This window comes from Gekko japonicus, unplaced genomic scaffold (genome assembly GCF_001447785.1).
Source record: "Gekko japonicus isolate JY-2015 unplaced genomic scaffold, Gekko_japonicus_V1.1 scaffold11, whole genome shotgun sequence".
Classification (NCBI taxonomy): domain Eukaryota; kingdom Metazoa; phylum Chordata; class Lepidosauria; order Squamata; family Gekkonidae; genus Gekko; species Gekko japonicus.
The window spans coordinates 2,988,906-3,005,648 of record NW_015166418.1 but is presented as its reverse complement, the minus strand read 5'-3'; the positions used below and the strand labels follow the sequence as shown (position 1 = coordinate 3,005,648).

At 47.2% G+C, this 16,743-nt stretch overlaps 1 protein-coding gene across 1 annotated transcript; it reads left to right on the top strand.

The window, feature by feature from the left end:
• Positions 1 to 336: 336 nt before the first annotated feature.
• On the top strand, positions 337 to 16,045 carry LRRC31 (leucine rich repeat containing 31). The gene is made up of 9 exons (XM_015411582.1): positions 337 to 433; positions 1,625 to 1,747; positions 3,186 to 3,353; positions 5,142 to 5,309; positions 7,635 to 7,802; positions 8,419 to 8,586; positions 10,630 to 10,797; positions 14,258 to 14,425; positions 15,726 to 16,045. The coding sequence occupies exons 1-9, from the start codon at positions 337 to 339 to the stop codon at positions 16,043 to 16,045; spliced, it is 1,548 nt and encodes a 515-aa protein (XP_015267068.1).
• Positions 16,046 to 16,743: the final 698 nt, after the last annotated feature.

Sequence of the window (16,743 nt, the reverse complement as noted above, 5' to 3'; positions counted from 1 at the left end):
TGCGCAGTGCGTGTCAGCAGGGGTCGTTTCGTAGAAAAAGAGCTAGGGGAACTCATTAGCATAACTCATTAGCATATGCCACACCCCCTGACATCAGGGGCCCGGCGGTGGACCTGCAAGGCCAGCAGGAGTGCGAGGAAGCCCCGCCAAGGCCCTCCCTGGCCTCAGGCAGGCAGGGGTGGGGAGAGGTGGGGAGGAAGCAACTTACCCTCCCTCTTCTCCTGCCTCCTCCTGGCTGAATGAGGGCCGGAAGCGGGGCGGACGGAAGCTTCGTCATGTGCCCCGCCCCCTGCACCTCACCCAGGGGAACTGCGTTCCCCCGCATTCCCCCCCGAAATGACCTCTGCGTGTAAGGAAGCTTTCCAGCACCACCAGCCACCAGGACTTTTCCAGCCACTCCAGCACTCCAGCTCCCACCAGCACTCACTGCAGAGTAAGTTCTGTATAGTACCACACCAACAAAATCCAGTGGCAAACTATGTACAGATTTATTTACAATATATACAATCCACTGACAAACTGCTCTGCCAAACAACATATCCAAAGAAGAGAATGTACAGAGCAGTACTTGTCCACTTATATACATCCAGGGCTATTTTGGGGCAGGAACGCACAGGAACGGAGTTCCGGCTGGCTCCCGAATTGGCCACGCCCAGCAGGAACTCATTAGCATAATAGGCCACACCCAACAACAGAAACTCATTAGGGGTGTGTGGCCTAACATGCAAAGGAGTTCCTGCTACAAAAAAAGCCCTGGGTTTTGACAACAAACAAGGTAAACAGAATAAGAAGCAAAAGGTGGGTGTGGCTGGATGACCACACTTCTGGTAACATGGGGGTGCGGCCTAATGTGCTAGTGAGCTGTGCTGTCAGGGGTGTGGCCCAATATGCTAATGGGTTCCTGCTGTTGGGTGTGGCCTATTATGCTAATGAGTTCCTGCTGGGCTTTTTCTACAAAAAGAGCCCTGTACATCAATTGTCCAATCATTGTCACTGACCTCATCCCTTATCAGGTCTCAACCGGCCAGAACCTGTTATCAGCAGCTTGCCTGCTGTCACGTAGATCATCATGATCTGACTGCTGGATATTAACAAACAACAGCTTTATGTGTCCTGACCTTTCTATCTTTCTAAACTCTTTGGTGCCTTCTCTCAAGTTTGAGAAAGGAGACAGCGCAAGGTCCTCCACACCACACATCCATCTGTCTCACTACCTGCTTGTACATCCTTTCCCTGCCCTGTTCACAAGCCGTCCCACTGGCCATGCTCACAGCCATCTGCACTGCCCATGGACCTTTCCGTGACGATACTGGGTAGAGTGTGCAGCTTGGAGCATGGAGCAGGCAGGGAAAGGGCATGCTGGTGGAGGGAGGTTGGCAGCGGTGGGCTGTTGTTCTGGGCCCCAGCAGCTGCCCTACTTGATGGTATGGGGATGCTGGTCCCGTGCCGAGGAGCGTTGCAGTAAAGGCCATCTAGACCTCAGACCGTGATGTGCTGGCAGATGGATTACAAAAACATAGCTTGAGATGACTGGAGCAAGTTGGGATGACTGAAAGGGAGCCAAGTTAGCACACTCCAGCCACTTTGGTTTCTCACATCACCTTGTTCTCTCCCGTTTCCAAAGCAGAGTCAACCTTGTGTCATTGGAGAGTAAAGCAGTTCCTGGAAAAACTGGATAAACAGCCAAGCAGCAAAGTTTTGGACCTATACAACTGTGCATTGAATGCGACGGATATAAAAGAGCTGAGTAGGTACCTGTTTTGCTACACTTTCTTAGTATTGGGCTTTCTCAGCTACAAAGCTAAAAAATTAACAACTTTTCGTAAAGCAACCAACCCAGTGCTGGTGTCAGGGGCAGGCGTTGTTGGGTATCTACTGAGGCCCCATGGTACTGAGGGGGACCCACCACCATGCAGTGCTCATCCACACAGGTGTGGATGAATAAGAAACAGGCCACACCTGCACTTTGCTTACCCTTTCTATATCACAGCATTGCCAGGGGAGGGACAACGTTTTGGTGAAGGCTCCAAAACCTGGAGGCAGCCCCACAGCAGCCCAGGAGAGTATCAGAGCTTCCAGCCTCATGTCTTTGCCGTGCAATCTGCTGAGCTGCGACCGAAGAAGCCTCCATCTCCCCGCTCATCTAGGATCCTGTGAGCGCCTGTAAGGCAGAGATGTCCCGCCAGGCTTCTGGTTGAGGACGGCAATGGTTCTCCACTGTGGCTGGCGCCCTCGTCTCTCCCGCCCCTCCAGCTCCGAGCTTGTGCTTCTTCCCCCCTGCCCAGAAGTGGCCGGAGAGTCCAGAACTGGGATATCAATTCTAGAGACGCCATCTTGGACTTTTTAAATCTGGTTTTTAATAAGTTTCATCAGAATTATGTTTGTGATTAGAATGTTATGGTCTTTACATTTGTTTGTGGCCAAATGCCTTCTGTTGTATATCGCCCAGAGCCCTGCCTGGCAGGGATAGGGTGGATGATGATGATGGTGATGGTGATGATGCTTCAATGCAATCCCACCCTTAAGAGTCCCACCTGTTATCACCTATCTATAAACTACTATGATTGCACTGAATCCTTTCTAGCTTATGCTGTATAAAAATAGAGCCCTGCTATTAGCCACAAGGTATAGATAGGGGCTCTGGGGCAAGTGATGCTCTGTCATCTTGGTGCTTGGGGGGGGGTCAACAGTGGGAGGGCTTCTAATGTCCTGGCCCCACTGGTGGACCTCCTGATGGCACTGGTATTTCTGGCCACTGTGTGATACAGAGTGTTGGACTGGATGTGCCTTTGGCCTGATCCAACATTGGCATCTCTTATATTCATATGTTCTTATGTTCTCATTGGGCATTACTAATAAAGTTTGACAGAGATAAGGAGGGGGAGATGGGGGTTGGCAGGAGTAGGCATGCATGCAAATGCAGCTCAGTGGTCTCACGCTCCACTGTGCTCGGAGAGGGAGCTTACAGCTGCGTCCACCTATCATTGGGCTTTAGGTGCACTATAGCAGTCATTAGCCACTGGATTCTCCTGTGCATACGAGACAATCCAGGAACTGAATGACTGCTATTAGTACAATAGCAGCACAATAGCCAACAATGTGCGGATGCAGCCTAGCACTGCCGTTCTGCATGCCAGCAGTGGTTCATATCTCACTCTCGCTCTGCCTTTTCGTTCCCCCTCTAGTTGCCATTCTGCCTTTGCTCCCAGACCTGGAGGAGATCGATCTTTCCTGGAACAATTTCATAGGAGGGGCTCTCCAACCTCTTACTCTTCAGTTCAGCCACGCACAAAAGCTAGAAGTCCTCCGACTGAATAACTGCGGACTTACAGCCAAGGACGTCACTTCTTTAGGTATCCTCCAGCCATTCCTTAAAACAACTCCAATGGGAGTATGACAACGGGTAATTTCATTGGAGATGCTAGTAAAATCTGCCACGCCCCAATTTTAAACTTGCATTAAGGGAGCCTGCAGATCCATTTCGGACTTGGGGAGGGCCCATGGCTCAGTGGTAGAGCATCTGCTTGGCATGCAGAAAGTCCCAGGTTCAATTCCCGGCATCTCCAGTTAAACGATCAGGCAGTAGGTGTCTTGAAAGTCCTCCACCTGAGACTCTGGAAAGCTGCTGCCAGTCTGAGTAGGCAATATGCCTCTTTATGGATTGAGGGTCTGATTCAGTATAAGGCAGCTTTATGTCCATGTTTAGGCAGCTTGTCCAGTCCCAGATGGAGCTCCATTTCCCTCTGAGGCCTCAAAGTTTGTTGCATTGTTCTTTCTTCTTTCTAGGCTCCCACTTTATGTTACTTAACCAAAGTGTTAGTAAAGGTAAAGGTTCCCTTGCTCGAAAGCCAGTCGAATCCGACTCTAGGGTTGCGGTGCTCATCTCCGTTTCCAAGCCGAAGAGCCAGCGCTGTCCGAAGACATTTCCGTGGTCATGTGGCCGGCATGACTAAACACCAAGGCACATGGAACACTGTAACCTTCCCACTGAAGTGGTACCTATTTATCTACTTGCAATTTCTTGCTTTCGAACTGCTAGGTTGGCAGGAGCTGGAACTAGAGACAGGCACTCACTCCGTCATGCGGCACACTCGGGTCTCGAACTGCTGAACTACCTATCTTCCACAGCCTGCATTTCAGCGTCTTAACCACTTGAGCCACCGCAGATCCATAACCAAAGTGTTAGGGATGGGCAATTAGACTTAATTCATAGTGATGAAGGTTGTAGGGATGATGGAGACTTGTAAGGAAGAAAGAAATCATGGCTCCTATACCATTTATGTTGTCACTGCATCAAGCTTTGAGGCAGAGGCTCCAATCTGTTATCTGGATTAATTATCTGGGTATCCATATGTTGCTAAAGTGGATTGTGGGGGGGGGGATCTATCTCTCTTATAATTGCTAAAATTGGTCTGCCACAATTAGTGAATGTATTTGCTGCTAAAGATACAGATGCTGCATTTGTTAACATCATGGGCCTGCAAATAGCAAAATGACTTTCTACTTAGAATGGCTTTCTATTTAGAATGTTTGACTAGAACATACATGAAGAGGAAGGGAACTACTAAGGGAGGGGCTGTGTAGCTTAGTAATACAGCATCTGCTGTGCATATAAAAGGTTCCAGGTTCAATCCCCAGCATCCCCAGTTTTTAAAAAAGTGGTACTGTGAAAGACCTCCAACTTGAGATCCTGGAAAGCCACTTTCCTGTCAGAGTCTCCTGGGGGGGAGAGGGGATCCCCAGGAACAGAATTTCAGGGAGCATTTTGGTGTGCTGCAGGAGGGAACAGGTGGGAAAATCACACTCTGCAGGTGGAAGTACGTGTGCCGGTGGGAACATCTAGTCTGGATCCAAGCTACAGTGTGGGGGGAAGGTGAGTTTTTCTTAAATTTTCACTACATTTGTGGGATTCTAATCTTCATTCTCCATTCTGAGTATGGGAGCGGCGGCAAATGTTACTCCAGATTAATGAACTAAGAGTTCTACGACATCACCTGGTGTGAATAAGACGCATATGAGCCTGCAGGTGTTCAGTAGTGGCAGTTCTGCATACAAGCGATCGAATGGCATTTGTATTGTCTTTTTTCTTCTTCCGTACTCATGTATGTAAAATATTAAGACTCCCAGATGCTTGCTTACAGGAGAAGCCCTTGAAGTCATTCCCCACCTGGAGGTATTGGATTTATCGTGGAATAATAAAATTGGCGGGAACCTTTCCAGTTTAACCCAAAAATTCCCCAAGGGTTATAATCTCAAAACACTGAAATTGACAGATTGCAGTCTAATGATGGAAGATGGAAAATCTCTAGGTAAGCGCCCCGAGCACAGTGACCCAGCATTGTTTACTATTGCATCATTTATTTCAGCCATCAGATTAAATAGTTACTATGCATTTATGATCTTTAGCCTGTCATGCTTAAATATATTTTTTTTGGTATTTGTCTGCGTGCGCATGCTTAGAAGTCATGGCTGACTTCTGGTAACCCCCAGTGGGGCTTGGAGGGAAGGGACGTTCAGAGAGGTGGCTTGCTATTGCCTGCCTCTGCATCATGGCCTTGGTATTCCTTGGAGGTCTCCCATCCAAGTACTTGCCAGGATCGGCCTTGCTTAGCTTGTGAGATGTGATGAGATCAGGCTTGCCTGGGCTATCCAGGTCAGGGCATGCTTAAATGTATTGATGCTAAGTGTGCACGACTATTAACTCTGATTTATGTGTTTGGGCTCCTCACAATATTATCCCCAAGTATAATTTTATAATAGATGTGAATTAGAAGGTCCAGCTTCGTGGCCTTGTGCAAATTTTCCATCTGTATAACTGGAAAACAACAGTATTTTTCTTCTTAGCTTCTTGTAATACCGAATGGGATGAAGGAGCAGTATCGATTATTACTAACTACAGACTGCCAAAATATAGTTAGATTGTTCAAATTAATATATGAGATTCAAGTTCCTGGCTGACTCTCCTTCAGTCTCCGACATAACTCTTTTAACTCTTTGATTACGTAAACTTACCCTGGCCAGCTTTATCTTAGCGGCTTCCATTTTTAAACTCCATTTGGGGAGTCAACAAAGCAGTTACGATTTCCCAGTCTGTTAACTGATGCAACTCCAAGGATGTGTAGAGTAGAAATTCTACCATTATGATCTAACAGAAGTTTCAGTACTTAAGTAGGCTCAAGGCAAATCAACCACAATTCACCTCTTTGTCAGAAGCCTCTTTACTGTTATGTGAAATGAGTTTTCTTTTATGCCCATCATTCCTTTCCGACCTCCAGCCTGCCCTCATGCTGTTTCTGTGGGTCCCCTGTCCCTAGAGTTGCCGGGTCTCTCTTGGCCACTGGTGGGGGGCATGGGGCTGTCTCCCAGGAGCTGCATTTCACAGACCAATTGGGGCTGGAGTGGGAAAGCGAGGAAATGGCATCCCACTGATGGAAATCACTCCCATTAACAGACATTTACCTCAGGATCTAAAGCAGTGTATTTTTAAAAAGTGGAAAACAAAAAGATACACTTGCCTTACCACTTTATACACTGTGGAACAAAGAAACATTTAGCAATCAAAGTTTAGAACCACGTTCCTTCAAGTTTTGCTTTTCAAGTGCTTTGATTTCCTAATTACAAATCTATTTGTCAATTGTACTCACCTGCCTCTGGATTTAAACTCTCGGGGTCTGCCTATGTGGTTAATTACTCTGTAGCGCTCCACAATTCCAAAACATGTATAATTTGGATTTTATATGAGGGGCTCCCCAAATGCCTAGAAGTAAAGTAGGAAGGCCCAGTATTTTGGCAAGTGACTGTAATTACAGTTGTTGTGGGATATAAATGGACAGGTGGATGGGGTACATGATGAGGTGGTTAGTAAAAACACATGTTTGATTTCAGTTTTTTCATATCTGTCCACTTCTTTCCTACTAAGAGTACCCAACACCTTCAGTCATTAAGTTGTGTGTGAAGTTTTCCCCACTGATCTGGCAGACTCGTCATTTCCTTCACGGTAGACAGGATATCAGAATTATAGTTCCTGAGACGTTGGTCCATTCTGCATCTGGCATTCACTCCACATTTACTCAGCACTCGACCTGATTCCCCCTTTCCTTGGAATATCTGTTTTCATTCAGTATGGTATGCAGATTTTCCTGTGTCTGTACTTGCCCCAGCGGTCATTAGCCACCTGAGCCAAGTAATTCACAGTGAGGTGATAAATACAGAGGGGGAAACAGGGCCAGGGGAACTGACAGAGATCAATGAAGCTGTGTGGTCTGCTTATTGTTCCCTTCCAAATCGGAAATAGAGGAAGGAAAAGGTGCCACTCAAAACCACATTCAGATACCCGGGGGCAACACTGTATTGACTGCGAAGTCACCCCTGAATGACCATAAATCTATGCAGAAGGTACCCTAAAACCCAGTAAACAAAGAAAGTAAAAGTAGCATGCAGTGTAGAGGGAGATTAACCTCCCAACATGGCTGTGGGAAAAGAGCGAGGAAACAGATGGGTGCAGAATCAGCCGTTCTCTCTGGACATATACAATAGGAGCTCATTTTCAAGAGTCTCTTAGACAGGCTGGCAGGTGACACCCAGTTTTTAACCTCTAGATGTTATAACCGGCCCATTGTCTGCCTTCTTTTCAGCTCAGCTTCTAAACAGGGTCCAGAGCCTTGAAGAACTGGATTTGTCCATTAACAAAAACATAGGAAATAGTCTGAACAGCATTGCTCAGGAACTGAAATACCTTTCAGGCCTCAAAGTACTAAATTTACACATGTGTGGAATGAAACAAGATGGATTCCAGTGCTTAGGTAAATATAAATGTTGATTTAGGAGCTGGGGAGTATAGATTCATAGAACTAACCCAAATTACTTTAAACTTCTCAAACAGAAATGAAAAGTTACACACGCATGAAATAACTGGTCAAGTTCAGTATTTCACACTTTTAGATCTACTGGCATCTGTAACTGGAAAATGTAACATAAATATGAACTGGAAAAGTATAAATTCACATTTTTGCAAGCAATTTCAAGGTAGAAAAGTTTGGTGGAGAATGTTTTTCATGATATGCTTCAGGTCTGCCAATCAATCTGATCTTTGAAAATAAAGTTTTATAAATGTGACGTAAAAATATGTGAAATTCAAATTCAGGGGGCGGGGTTGGCCATCAACACACAGCCAAATTATGGTGACCCTGTAGGGTTTTCAAGGCCGGAAACATTCAGAGGTGGTTTGTCATTGAGATACCATGAGATCAGGCTAACCTGGCATATCTGAGAGGAGTTATTAAATTTCAGATTTCTGAGATGAGTTCATTGCAGATCTGTGCTCAAAGTCATAGAAAGAGAGATGAGAAAAGGGGGTCTAATAGTCTAATAGTAGATGGCCTTTGATCTTTGATAACTTGTTTCTGTTTTGCTGTCCAGATTATGCTTTTCAGTACTTGCCGGAACTAAAAAAGTTAGATGTGTCATGCAATAAAGAGATTGGAGGAGGCTTCCAGAGCTCAGCTGCACATTTGGCCAACCTAAGTGATCTTGAAGTCCTCGATCTTCATCAGTGCTGCATCACAGAAGAGGACATGGCAGTTTTGAGTAAGATATTTACAATGAGGTGCCTAATAACAACCCAGAGAAACATGTCACTGGAAGAGAGCAGGGATTTTTTTTTTGTGGTGGCACTCACTGGTACTGAGTACTACTAGCACCTTTTGGAAGACTCTCCCAAATCCTGAGATGGGAAAATCATCACAGCCTTATATATGAGTACAGCTAGATTGGAGTCCAGTAGCACCTTAAGAGACCAAGGATTTTGGGGGTATAAGTTTTTGAGGATCAAAGCTCCCTTCATCAGATACCTTCATAAACTTAGATTCTCAAAAGCTTCTACCCCAAAATTCTTGTTAGTCTCTAAAGACACCAATCTAGCTGTTCTACTGCAGACCAACACAGCTAACCTTTGAAGTTATACATGAGTAAAAGTAAAGGTTCCCTTGCTCGAAAGCCAGTCGAATCCGACTCTAGGGTTGCGGTGCTCATCTCCGTTTCAAAGCCGAAGAGCCAGCGCTGTCCGAAGACGTTTCCGTGGTCATGTGGCTGGCATGACTAAACCCCAAGGCGCACGGAACGCTGTTACCTTCCCACTGAAGCGGTACCTATTTATCTACTTGCAATTTCTTGCTTTCGAACTGCTAGGTTGGCAGGAGCTGGAACTGGAGACGGGAGCTCACTCCGTCATGCGGCACACTCGGGTCTCGAACTCACACTCCTAGTAACCTACAAATCAACTCATACAATTCACACCAGTCCACAAGAAACACAGGGAAGTGCTGTTGTGAAAAAAACTAGCAAAAGAAATAGGCCTGCAAAGGTCAGAGTCAAACCAGATGTGATGCTAAAAGAAACGGGAACAGATCTCCAGACAGTTTTTTTTTTAAATTAGTAAACAGCAGCTACGGAGGTTGCCCGAAATGCCATGACATTTTCAATCTCAACACAGAGGGGGAAACATATGAGTACTTATTTAAAAACTGCAGGTGAGCCCTGACCTGGATAGCCCAGGCAAGCCTGATCTCGTCAGATTTTGGGATCTAAGCAGGGCTGACTCTGGTAAGTATTTTGGAAGGGTAACCTCCAAGGAATACGAGGGCTGGGGTGCAGAGGCAAGTAATATCAAAACCACCTATCTGAAACATCCAAGCCCCACTATGGGTCACCAGAAGTAGGGATCCCAAGTCCCCCCGGGGGGCGGGGAAACCCCCGTCCCAGAGGCCCGTTCCCCGGCGGCGCCGGATCGGGCCCCGGGGGGAACTCCACCCCGACGTGCGCGTCACCCGGAAGTGACGCGGGCACACTGGGCACACTGGGGGCGGGGCCACTGCCATACAAGGGAAAACTCTATGGTTTTCCCTTGTATGGCCGTGGCCCTGCCCCCAGCGTGCCTGGCGTCCTCCCGTCACTTCCGAGTGACGTGTGCGCGGTGCACGCGCACACGCACAAGACGCAGGCCAGGAGCCCCCCGCTCCCGGCGAAGATAGACTTGGCAACCCTAACCAGAAGTCACCATGACTTCTAGGCTCTCAAGCATACACACACATGCACACACACGAAAAATACCCCCCCCCAACAACAACAACACTGCAGATGGTATGTATTGTCTTCTAAGAGTGAAGCCTCTTCTTTAAAACTCTTTAAAAACAGTAATGTTTTGTTTGGTTCCAAGAGGGCCTCTGCAGGGACATGGGTATGCATCACCTAAAGTAGTAGGCTTTTTGCTACAGGATTCCAGAGTGGGAGCCACCTCTCAGTCTGCTGCCACAAGAATAAACCCGGATCTAGGGCCCCCCTCAAGGCTCACAAGATACAGAAGTACATTGATTCATAGGAAGATGTATGCAGCTTTTATTGGTTAATTAACTTAAATGGACATAACTGTCCAAGGATATCTATAACCAGATTACATCCCCAAGTTTTACACAATCCTGCTTTCCTTATCAGTTTTTAACTATTTTCAGAATTTTGCATCCAAGGAAAGGAGAACGGAAGGAAGGGATGCATCCAAATACATTTGATCACTTTTATTTATGAGTCATCAATCTTTATCATAATGCCTCTGTACTGTCTATTGATATTTTATAGCTCAGATAATACCTCTTTTGTCAAGTCTTCAAGAGCTGGATTTATCATCAAATAAAAGCGTTGGGCTATCTTCTGATAACCTTCTGAGCAGATTCCGATTTTTACCAAAACTGAAATCTGTGCTCCTGAGCAATTGCTCTCTACAGGAGAATTCGTTTGCATCTTTAGGTAAGACTGTATCTGAAATTTATTCTGGCTTTAGTTACCCGTGTCTTCCCAAAACAGATTGTCAAATGTGGGAAGTGCCGGGATAGATACCTGGGGAAACTGATTATCTAGACAGGCATCTCTCACATATAATTCTTTTTCGGAGTAGCAACATTCCATGCGCTTCCAAATCAATTCGCTCCCTGATGTGTCACTCACCAGGGGTCTGTATCCACTGGCTGCGTTGCCTTGCTGTGTTGCCTGGGTCCCACCCACAGAGCCGGCAGCCAGCATCTCACCCTCAGTCTGCAGGGAGCCACCGGACGGGATGGATGCTCCGGTGACCGGAGGCTTAGGAGGCCAAGGCCAATCCTGCCGGTGCCGCAGCGGTTGTTGTCAGCTGAGGCCAACTGCAGGTGGCCAGCCTGCAACTGGACAGGGGCCAGTGTGCCACCGGGGCAGAGGGTGGTGGAGGCAGCCTGCAGGCCGCCAGACACGGCCGGGCAGGGAGCCAGTGACGGGCTGTTCTGTCGCCCCTCGACCCCAGGATCTGGAGAGGGGAGAGAAAGTGGGGGACTGGGCCTCACTGTGCTTGAAGGCAGTGGATGGCCCAGATGCTCCAGCAGGCAGAGGGTCATCAGGCCAAGGCCGATCCTGCTGCCACCGCAGCAGTCGTCATCAGCCCAGGCTGACTGCAGCTGGCTGGCCTGCAACTAGACAGGTCTCGGTGCGCCGCCAGGGTAGAGGGCAGTGGAGGCAGCCCAGAGGCCACTGGATGCAGCTGGGCAGGGAGCCAGTGCCGGGGCGTTCCGTTGCCCTGCGACCCCAGGGTCTGGAGAGCGGGTAGAAAGCGGGGGGGGGGATGTGTCACATCTTTCTAGAGCTCGTTGTATTGTTTCTACAACAAGCTTTGCTCCTAGTTCTTTATAAAACCATTTGTTCTTACTAGGTTAGATATAAACTAACCCTATCAATGCTTCATCCTACCAAGTATAAAAATGAGGCCAGAAAACTGTTAAGTAATGGATAAGCTTCCATTAAAAAAAAATCTTATTTATATTTTTGTACCCCACTTTTCTCCCCAATGTGGACCCAAAGGAGCTTACAACATCATTCATCCCCATTTAGGGTTGCCAGATCCATCATATGAGCAGGCAGGGGATGGGGGTGCATTTACTAGGAGTGGGAATGGAAGAAGCTGGAGACAAACACAATTATGTAGGCATATCGAGGGTGACGTGCTTACATCACCTGGAAGTGATGTAGGCATGTCGGGGACATCGGGCAATGCTCTGGTTTGTGGGAAAACCTCTATGGTAGAATTAGCTTCCGGGTAACATAAACACGTCGTTTTTATTTTCGGTTTCTTGCCTGTTTTTTTTGGGGGGGGGGGGTAATTCCCCCCAGCTCCTGATAGCCCTGAAGCAGGGGAGGGGCTCCAAACCAGAGAATCCCCTGTCCTCAACGGGGAACTGGCAACCCTATCCCCATTCCATTTTATCCTCACAACAACCACCCTGCCACGCCAGGTAGGCTCGGCTGAGAGAGAGTGAATGGCCCAAAGTCATCCAGCAAGTTTTCATGCTAGAGTAGGGATTCAAACCTGGATTTCCCAGGTCCTAATCTGACATTCTACCAGTATACCATGCTGGCTCTTCTTCTCCCCAAAAGACGACGATCTCTATAAGACCTAGTGGCAAGTCAGGGTGCTGTACAAGATAAGAGTGTGAGTATAGAGCTGTGGGAACGTGCAGTCAAATCTCCAGTTAGTCATGAAACCCATCGGGTGACTGAAAAGTACTGAGACTTACTAGCGATTTCAGCTCTCATACTTTATTTCAGCTCAGAACAAGACAACTCTAACCGGCTCGCAGGCCGGTTTATAAGTGCAACAATCCCACACCCCAAACACACCCACACACAAGTGATTGGCTATTTACAGTAGCCGACAGTTGCCCTCTCTATTTGGCGTCCTGTCGGGATCTTCTATATCCCATATTAGGCCATTTTTTAGAGACGCCTGATGATTTTAAGCTCCTTTTCTTGCTCGATAACTCAGATACAGAAATAACTGAAATAACAGCAAAGTTTCTCTGCAGTGCCATGGCCCTACGGCCTGATAAATGATATTATGAATTAGGTTTTTTTATTATGATACTCTGTGATGTTACTCAGCAATTTTAATTTGACTCTGTATGATTCTGTACTTAGATTACTGTATCTTTATTTATATGCCAATAAAAGGCTTTGGAATGGAGTTGCCGAGAGTTCCATAGGCTCTCGGCCGGGAGCCCAGCCCTCCGATAGGTGCGGGCTAGGATCCGCTTGACCCATTGTTGCTGAGAGCAACGCTCGGCCGCTTCGCATGACCGTGTGGTGACCTAGCCGCGCACGTGGTCGGAGATGGATACATTACGGTGATGTTGGGCCATCTCTCTCTCCTTTCAGTCTAAATGATTTCACAGGGTTGGGATGAAGATAAAATAGAGAAGGGATGAGCTATGTTTGCTGTCCCAAGGTCCTTCGAGTAAGAATGGAATAAAAATATAACAGATAGACAATATTAATTTCTTCCCAGTTTCTCCTATGTATGTATTTACTTCAATTCATAGCCTGCCATTCTCACAGAGACTCAGGGTGGATAATGGAGTATACGACAATGCAGCCAAATAGCATGGAGCATCCAACAAACAATGCAACGGGGCCAGGATCACAAAAACCAGGAACGGTGCAAAAATAAACAAATTACAAAAGTAGAAAACAGCTTACTAACCACAGAGAACCCATAAAGCTGTCCTGGGCTAAGTTAGAAGTGTGTCCAAACTACTATTGTCCATATGTATTGTTTTATTCTTTCATAGGCCAGTGCTGCTCTTGAATTCAAGCATCTTGGATACCGATGCCATTTTAGAGAAGAATTCACCCATTTCTAAATGCTGCGAAGGCCCACGGCATGTGGGGACCAGGCAATCTTCTCTCCCCCCCCAACTCCTTTTCAAGTTCCAAAATGGGCTATTTCAGCACTGGAAAGGTGTTCATGGGGAAACAAGATTATCTGGTTCTGCTGTATCATGACCCCTTGCAAAATTCTTCTCTGAAATTGCACTGGTGCCCACAGATTGTGGACACCACAACATCTAGTTTGGCCCTCTAAGCACAGTGCTTTACTTGTTCTCACTAGCATAAAGGGGAGCTATTCGCTGGCATAGGAGAAAGTAAAGGGGTGCAGCTAGGGACTCTGTAGGGGTGAGACAGCTAAGCTTGCTGTCTGCCTCAAATGACTCCCCGCAGCCACTGAGATTCAATCCTGCTCTTAAATGCATAGCTCCATGCTGGGCTTTGTGCCTGGGTAACATAATAGTGTCAGAAAGGGGCCTTTCCACGTTACAGAAGCAGTGCGGTTCAAGGCGTAAGATTGTGCATCTCCGGAGGAGGCCTATTTATTTTGGTAAGCACTAGATGCTGTTGTTAATCTTTTCAGCCGAGGCTGCCCTTCACCTTCCTGAACTGAAGATATTAGACCTTTCTTGGAATAAATGCGTTGGAGGGAACCTAAAGCTGATTCTGAAAGCGCTAAACCTTGAAGCTGAGCTCCAAGAGCTGAGACTGAGCAGCTGCCGCTTGGTGGATAAAGATCTGGCTTGTCTCGGTAGGTATAAAACTGCATTTCCCTCCTCAGGTACTCTGTGTTTTCAAAACTGTGATTCACGACCAGGTTGCTCAATGGCCACAATTCATCTTTGCACAACATGGTAGGAAAGAAAACTGGCCGAGACCAGTTCTCACATGGGATAATTTGCTTTGCAAAGATTTGGATTATATCTCGACAGGATATCGGGAATGCAGGGAGAAATGCATGTCCAGAGGACTGTTTTAAAACACTTATACAAATCAATGCTTCAAGTTCCTTAAAGACAGAAAGTTGGGTTGCCAATCTCTAGGTGGGGCCTGGAGATCTCCTGCTATTACAACTGATCTCCAGACAAGAGATCAGTCCCCCTGGAGAAAATGGCTGCTTTGGAGGGTGGACTCTATGGCACACCCCGCCCTCCTCAGGCTCCACCCCCTAAACCTCCAGGTATTTCCCAAACCGCAGCTGGCAACCCCCACAGAAAGTTTAGAAGCGACTGCTATGTAGTGAGGCCCTGCCTTTCCTCTATACACCCCTGCTCTCGTTTGAAAAGAAAAATGGTTTGAGGACAGGCATGTGATGTGGAGGCTCAGGTGTCAGATGAGGGTCTGAGAGGCCCAAGGTTCAAGTCTTGACTCAGCCATGGAGGGTCACTGAGGGACGTTGGGCCAGTCTCTCTTTCTCAGCCTAAGCTGTTGTGATGGAGGAGGAGGAGAGAATAATGTTGTAAGCCGCTTGGGATCCCCATTGGTGGAAAAAGTGGAGTGTACATATCTAAATAGTGTAGTGGTTAAGTGCGCGGACTCTAATCTGGGACAACTGGGTTTGATTCCCCACTCCTCCACTTGCACTTGGCTGGATGACCTTGGGCAAGCCATAGTTCTGGCACAGCTGTTCTTGAAAAAGAGCAGTTTCTGGAAAGAGCTCTGCCAGCCCCACCTACCACACAGGGTGTCTGTTGTGGGGAGGGGAAGGGAAAGGAGTTTGTAAGCCGCTCTGAGACACCTTTGGGTAGTGAAGAGCGGGGTATAAATCCAATCTCTCTCTTCTTCTTCTTCTTCAATTATGTCCTAGCATAGCATTTGCTACCCCAGGAATCAAGGTTCTATTCTATTGCTGTGTCTTTCAGTGTTTATGTTAGATACAAATCTCTTCGTGTGGTGATACCCCACACATTTTTACATTTCTCTGCCCAAAGTATGACCCTCCTACCCCCCCTTTAAAAAAACCTGCTATAAAACTCCATTTGCCATTTGAAAGCACACACTGCATACTATTTAACGTGTCCCTTAGCTGCTGACCTGGTGTCTCTTTCTAGCCCTGGTTATCCAAGACGGCCCTCTGGTGAAACTACAGAAGCTGGACCTGAGCTACAACCACCACATCTCTGACCAGGGGTGGGCAACGTTCTATCAAGGCGTCGGTGCCCTTGAGCAGCTTTCCGAACTGGATGTCAGTCTTCGGCCAAAGTCGCACCGCAACTGTGGGGAATGGTTTGGCGAGCTGTTGGCTGCCTTGCTGAAGTTGCCCGCACTCTTGGAGCTAGACCTCCAAGGCTGGGTTCTCTCCAAACATCAGCAAAAACAACTGGAAAGTTTCAACTGGGACAATGAACGAAATATTCGCATCGACTCTTAGCCTGGAGCCCAAATTGTTGGACTAGCGTAATGGTCGGCAGCAAGCAGCCCCGGTACTTGTTTTGTGGTCCCTCCGTGCCATTCAGCCTTACCTGGTACAGTACAGTGGGGAGAAGAAGGGGGAAAAAAATACCAGTGACACCTAGGGATTGTTCTCATGGAGAAGGGATACTGAAAACTGTCCACTGCAACACAAATCCCACTTAGCTCTCTGCCAGTTTGGTGTAGTGGTTAGGAGCACGGACTCTAATCCGGGAGAACCGGGTTTGATTCCCCACTCCTCCACATGCAGCTGCTGGTGTGACCTTGGGTCAGTCACAAGTTATTTCAGAGCTGTTCTCTTACGAGCAGTTCTCGAGAGAGAGCTCTCTCGGCCCGACCTACCTCACAGGGTGTCTGTTGTGGGGAGGGGAAGGGAAAGGAGATTGTAAGCCGCTCTGAGACTCCTTTGGGTAGTGAAGGACGGGGTATAAATCCAATCCCTTCTTCTGCTCTTCTTCTGCCTGGCGGCTGAGCTCTCACAACAGGAACTGCCTTGGTGGCATCATTACAAAGTTTATTTTTTACACGCCAGAAAAATGCATGTTGTCTTGATCTGTCAAAATGATTTTTTTGGGGGGGGATTTATTTTTTTGGTTTCCCACTTTTGTGCATTGATCCCCCTCGCTCTTTTCTTCGCACAGTTTTCAGCACCTTCTT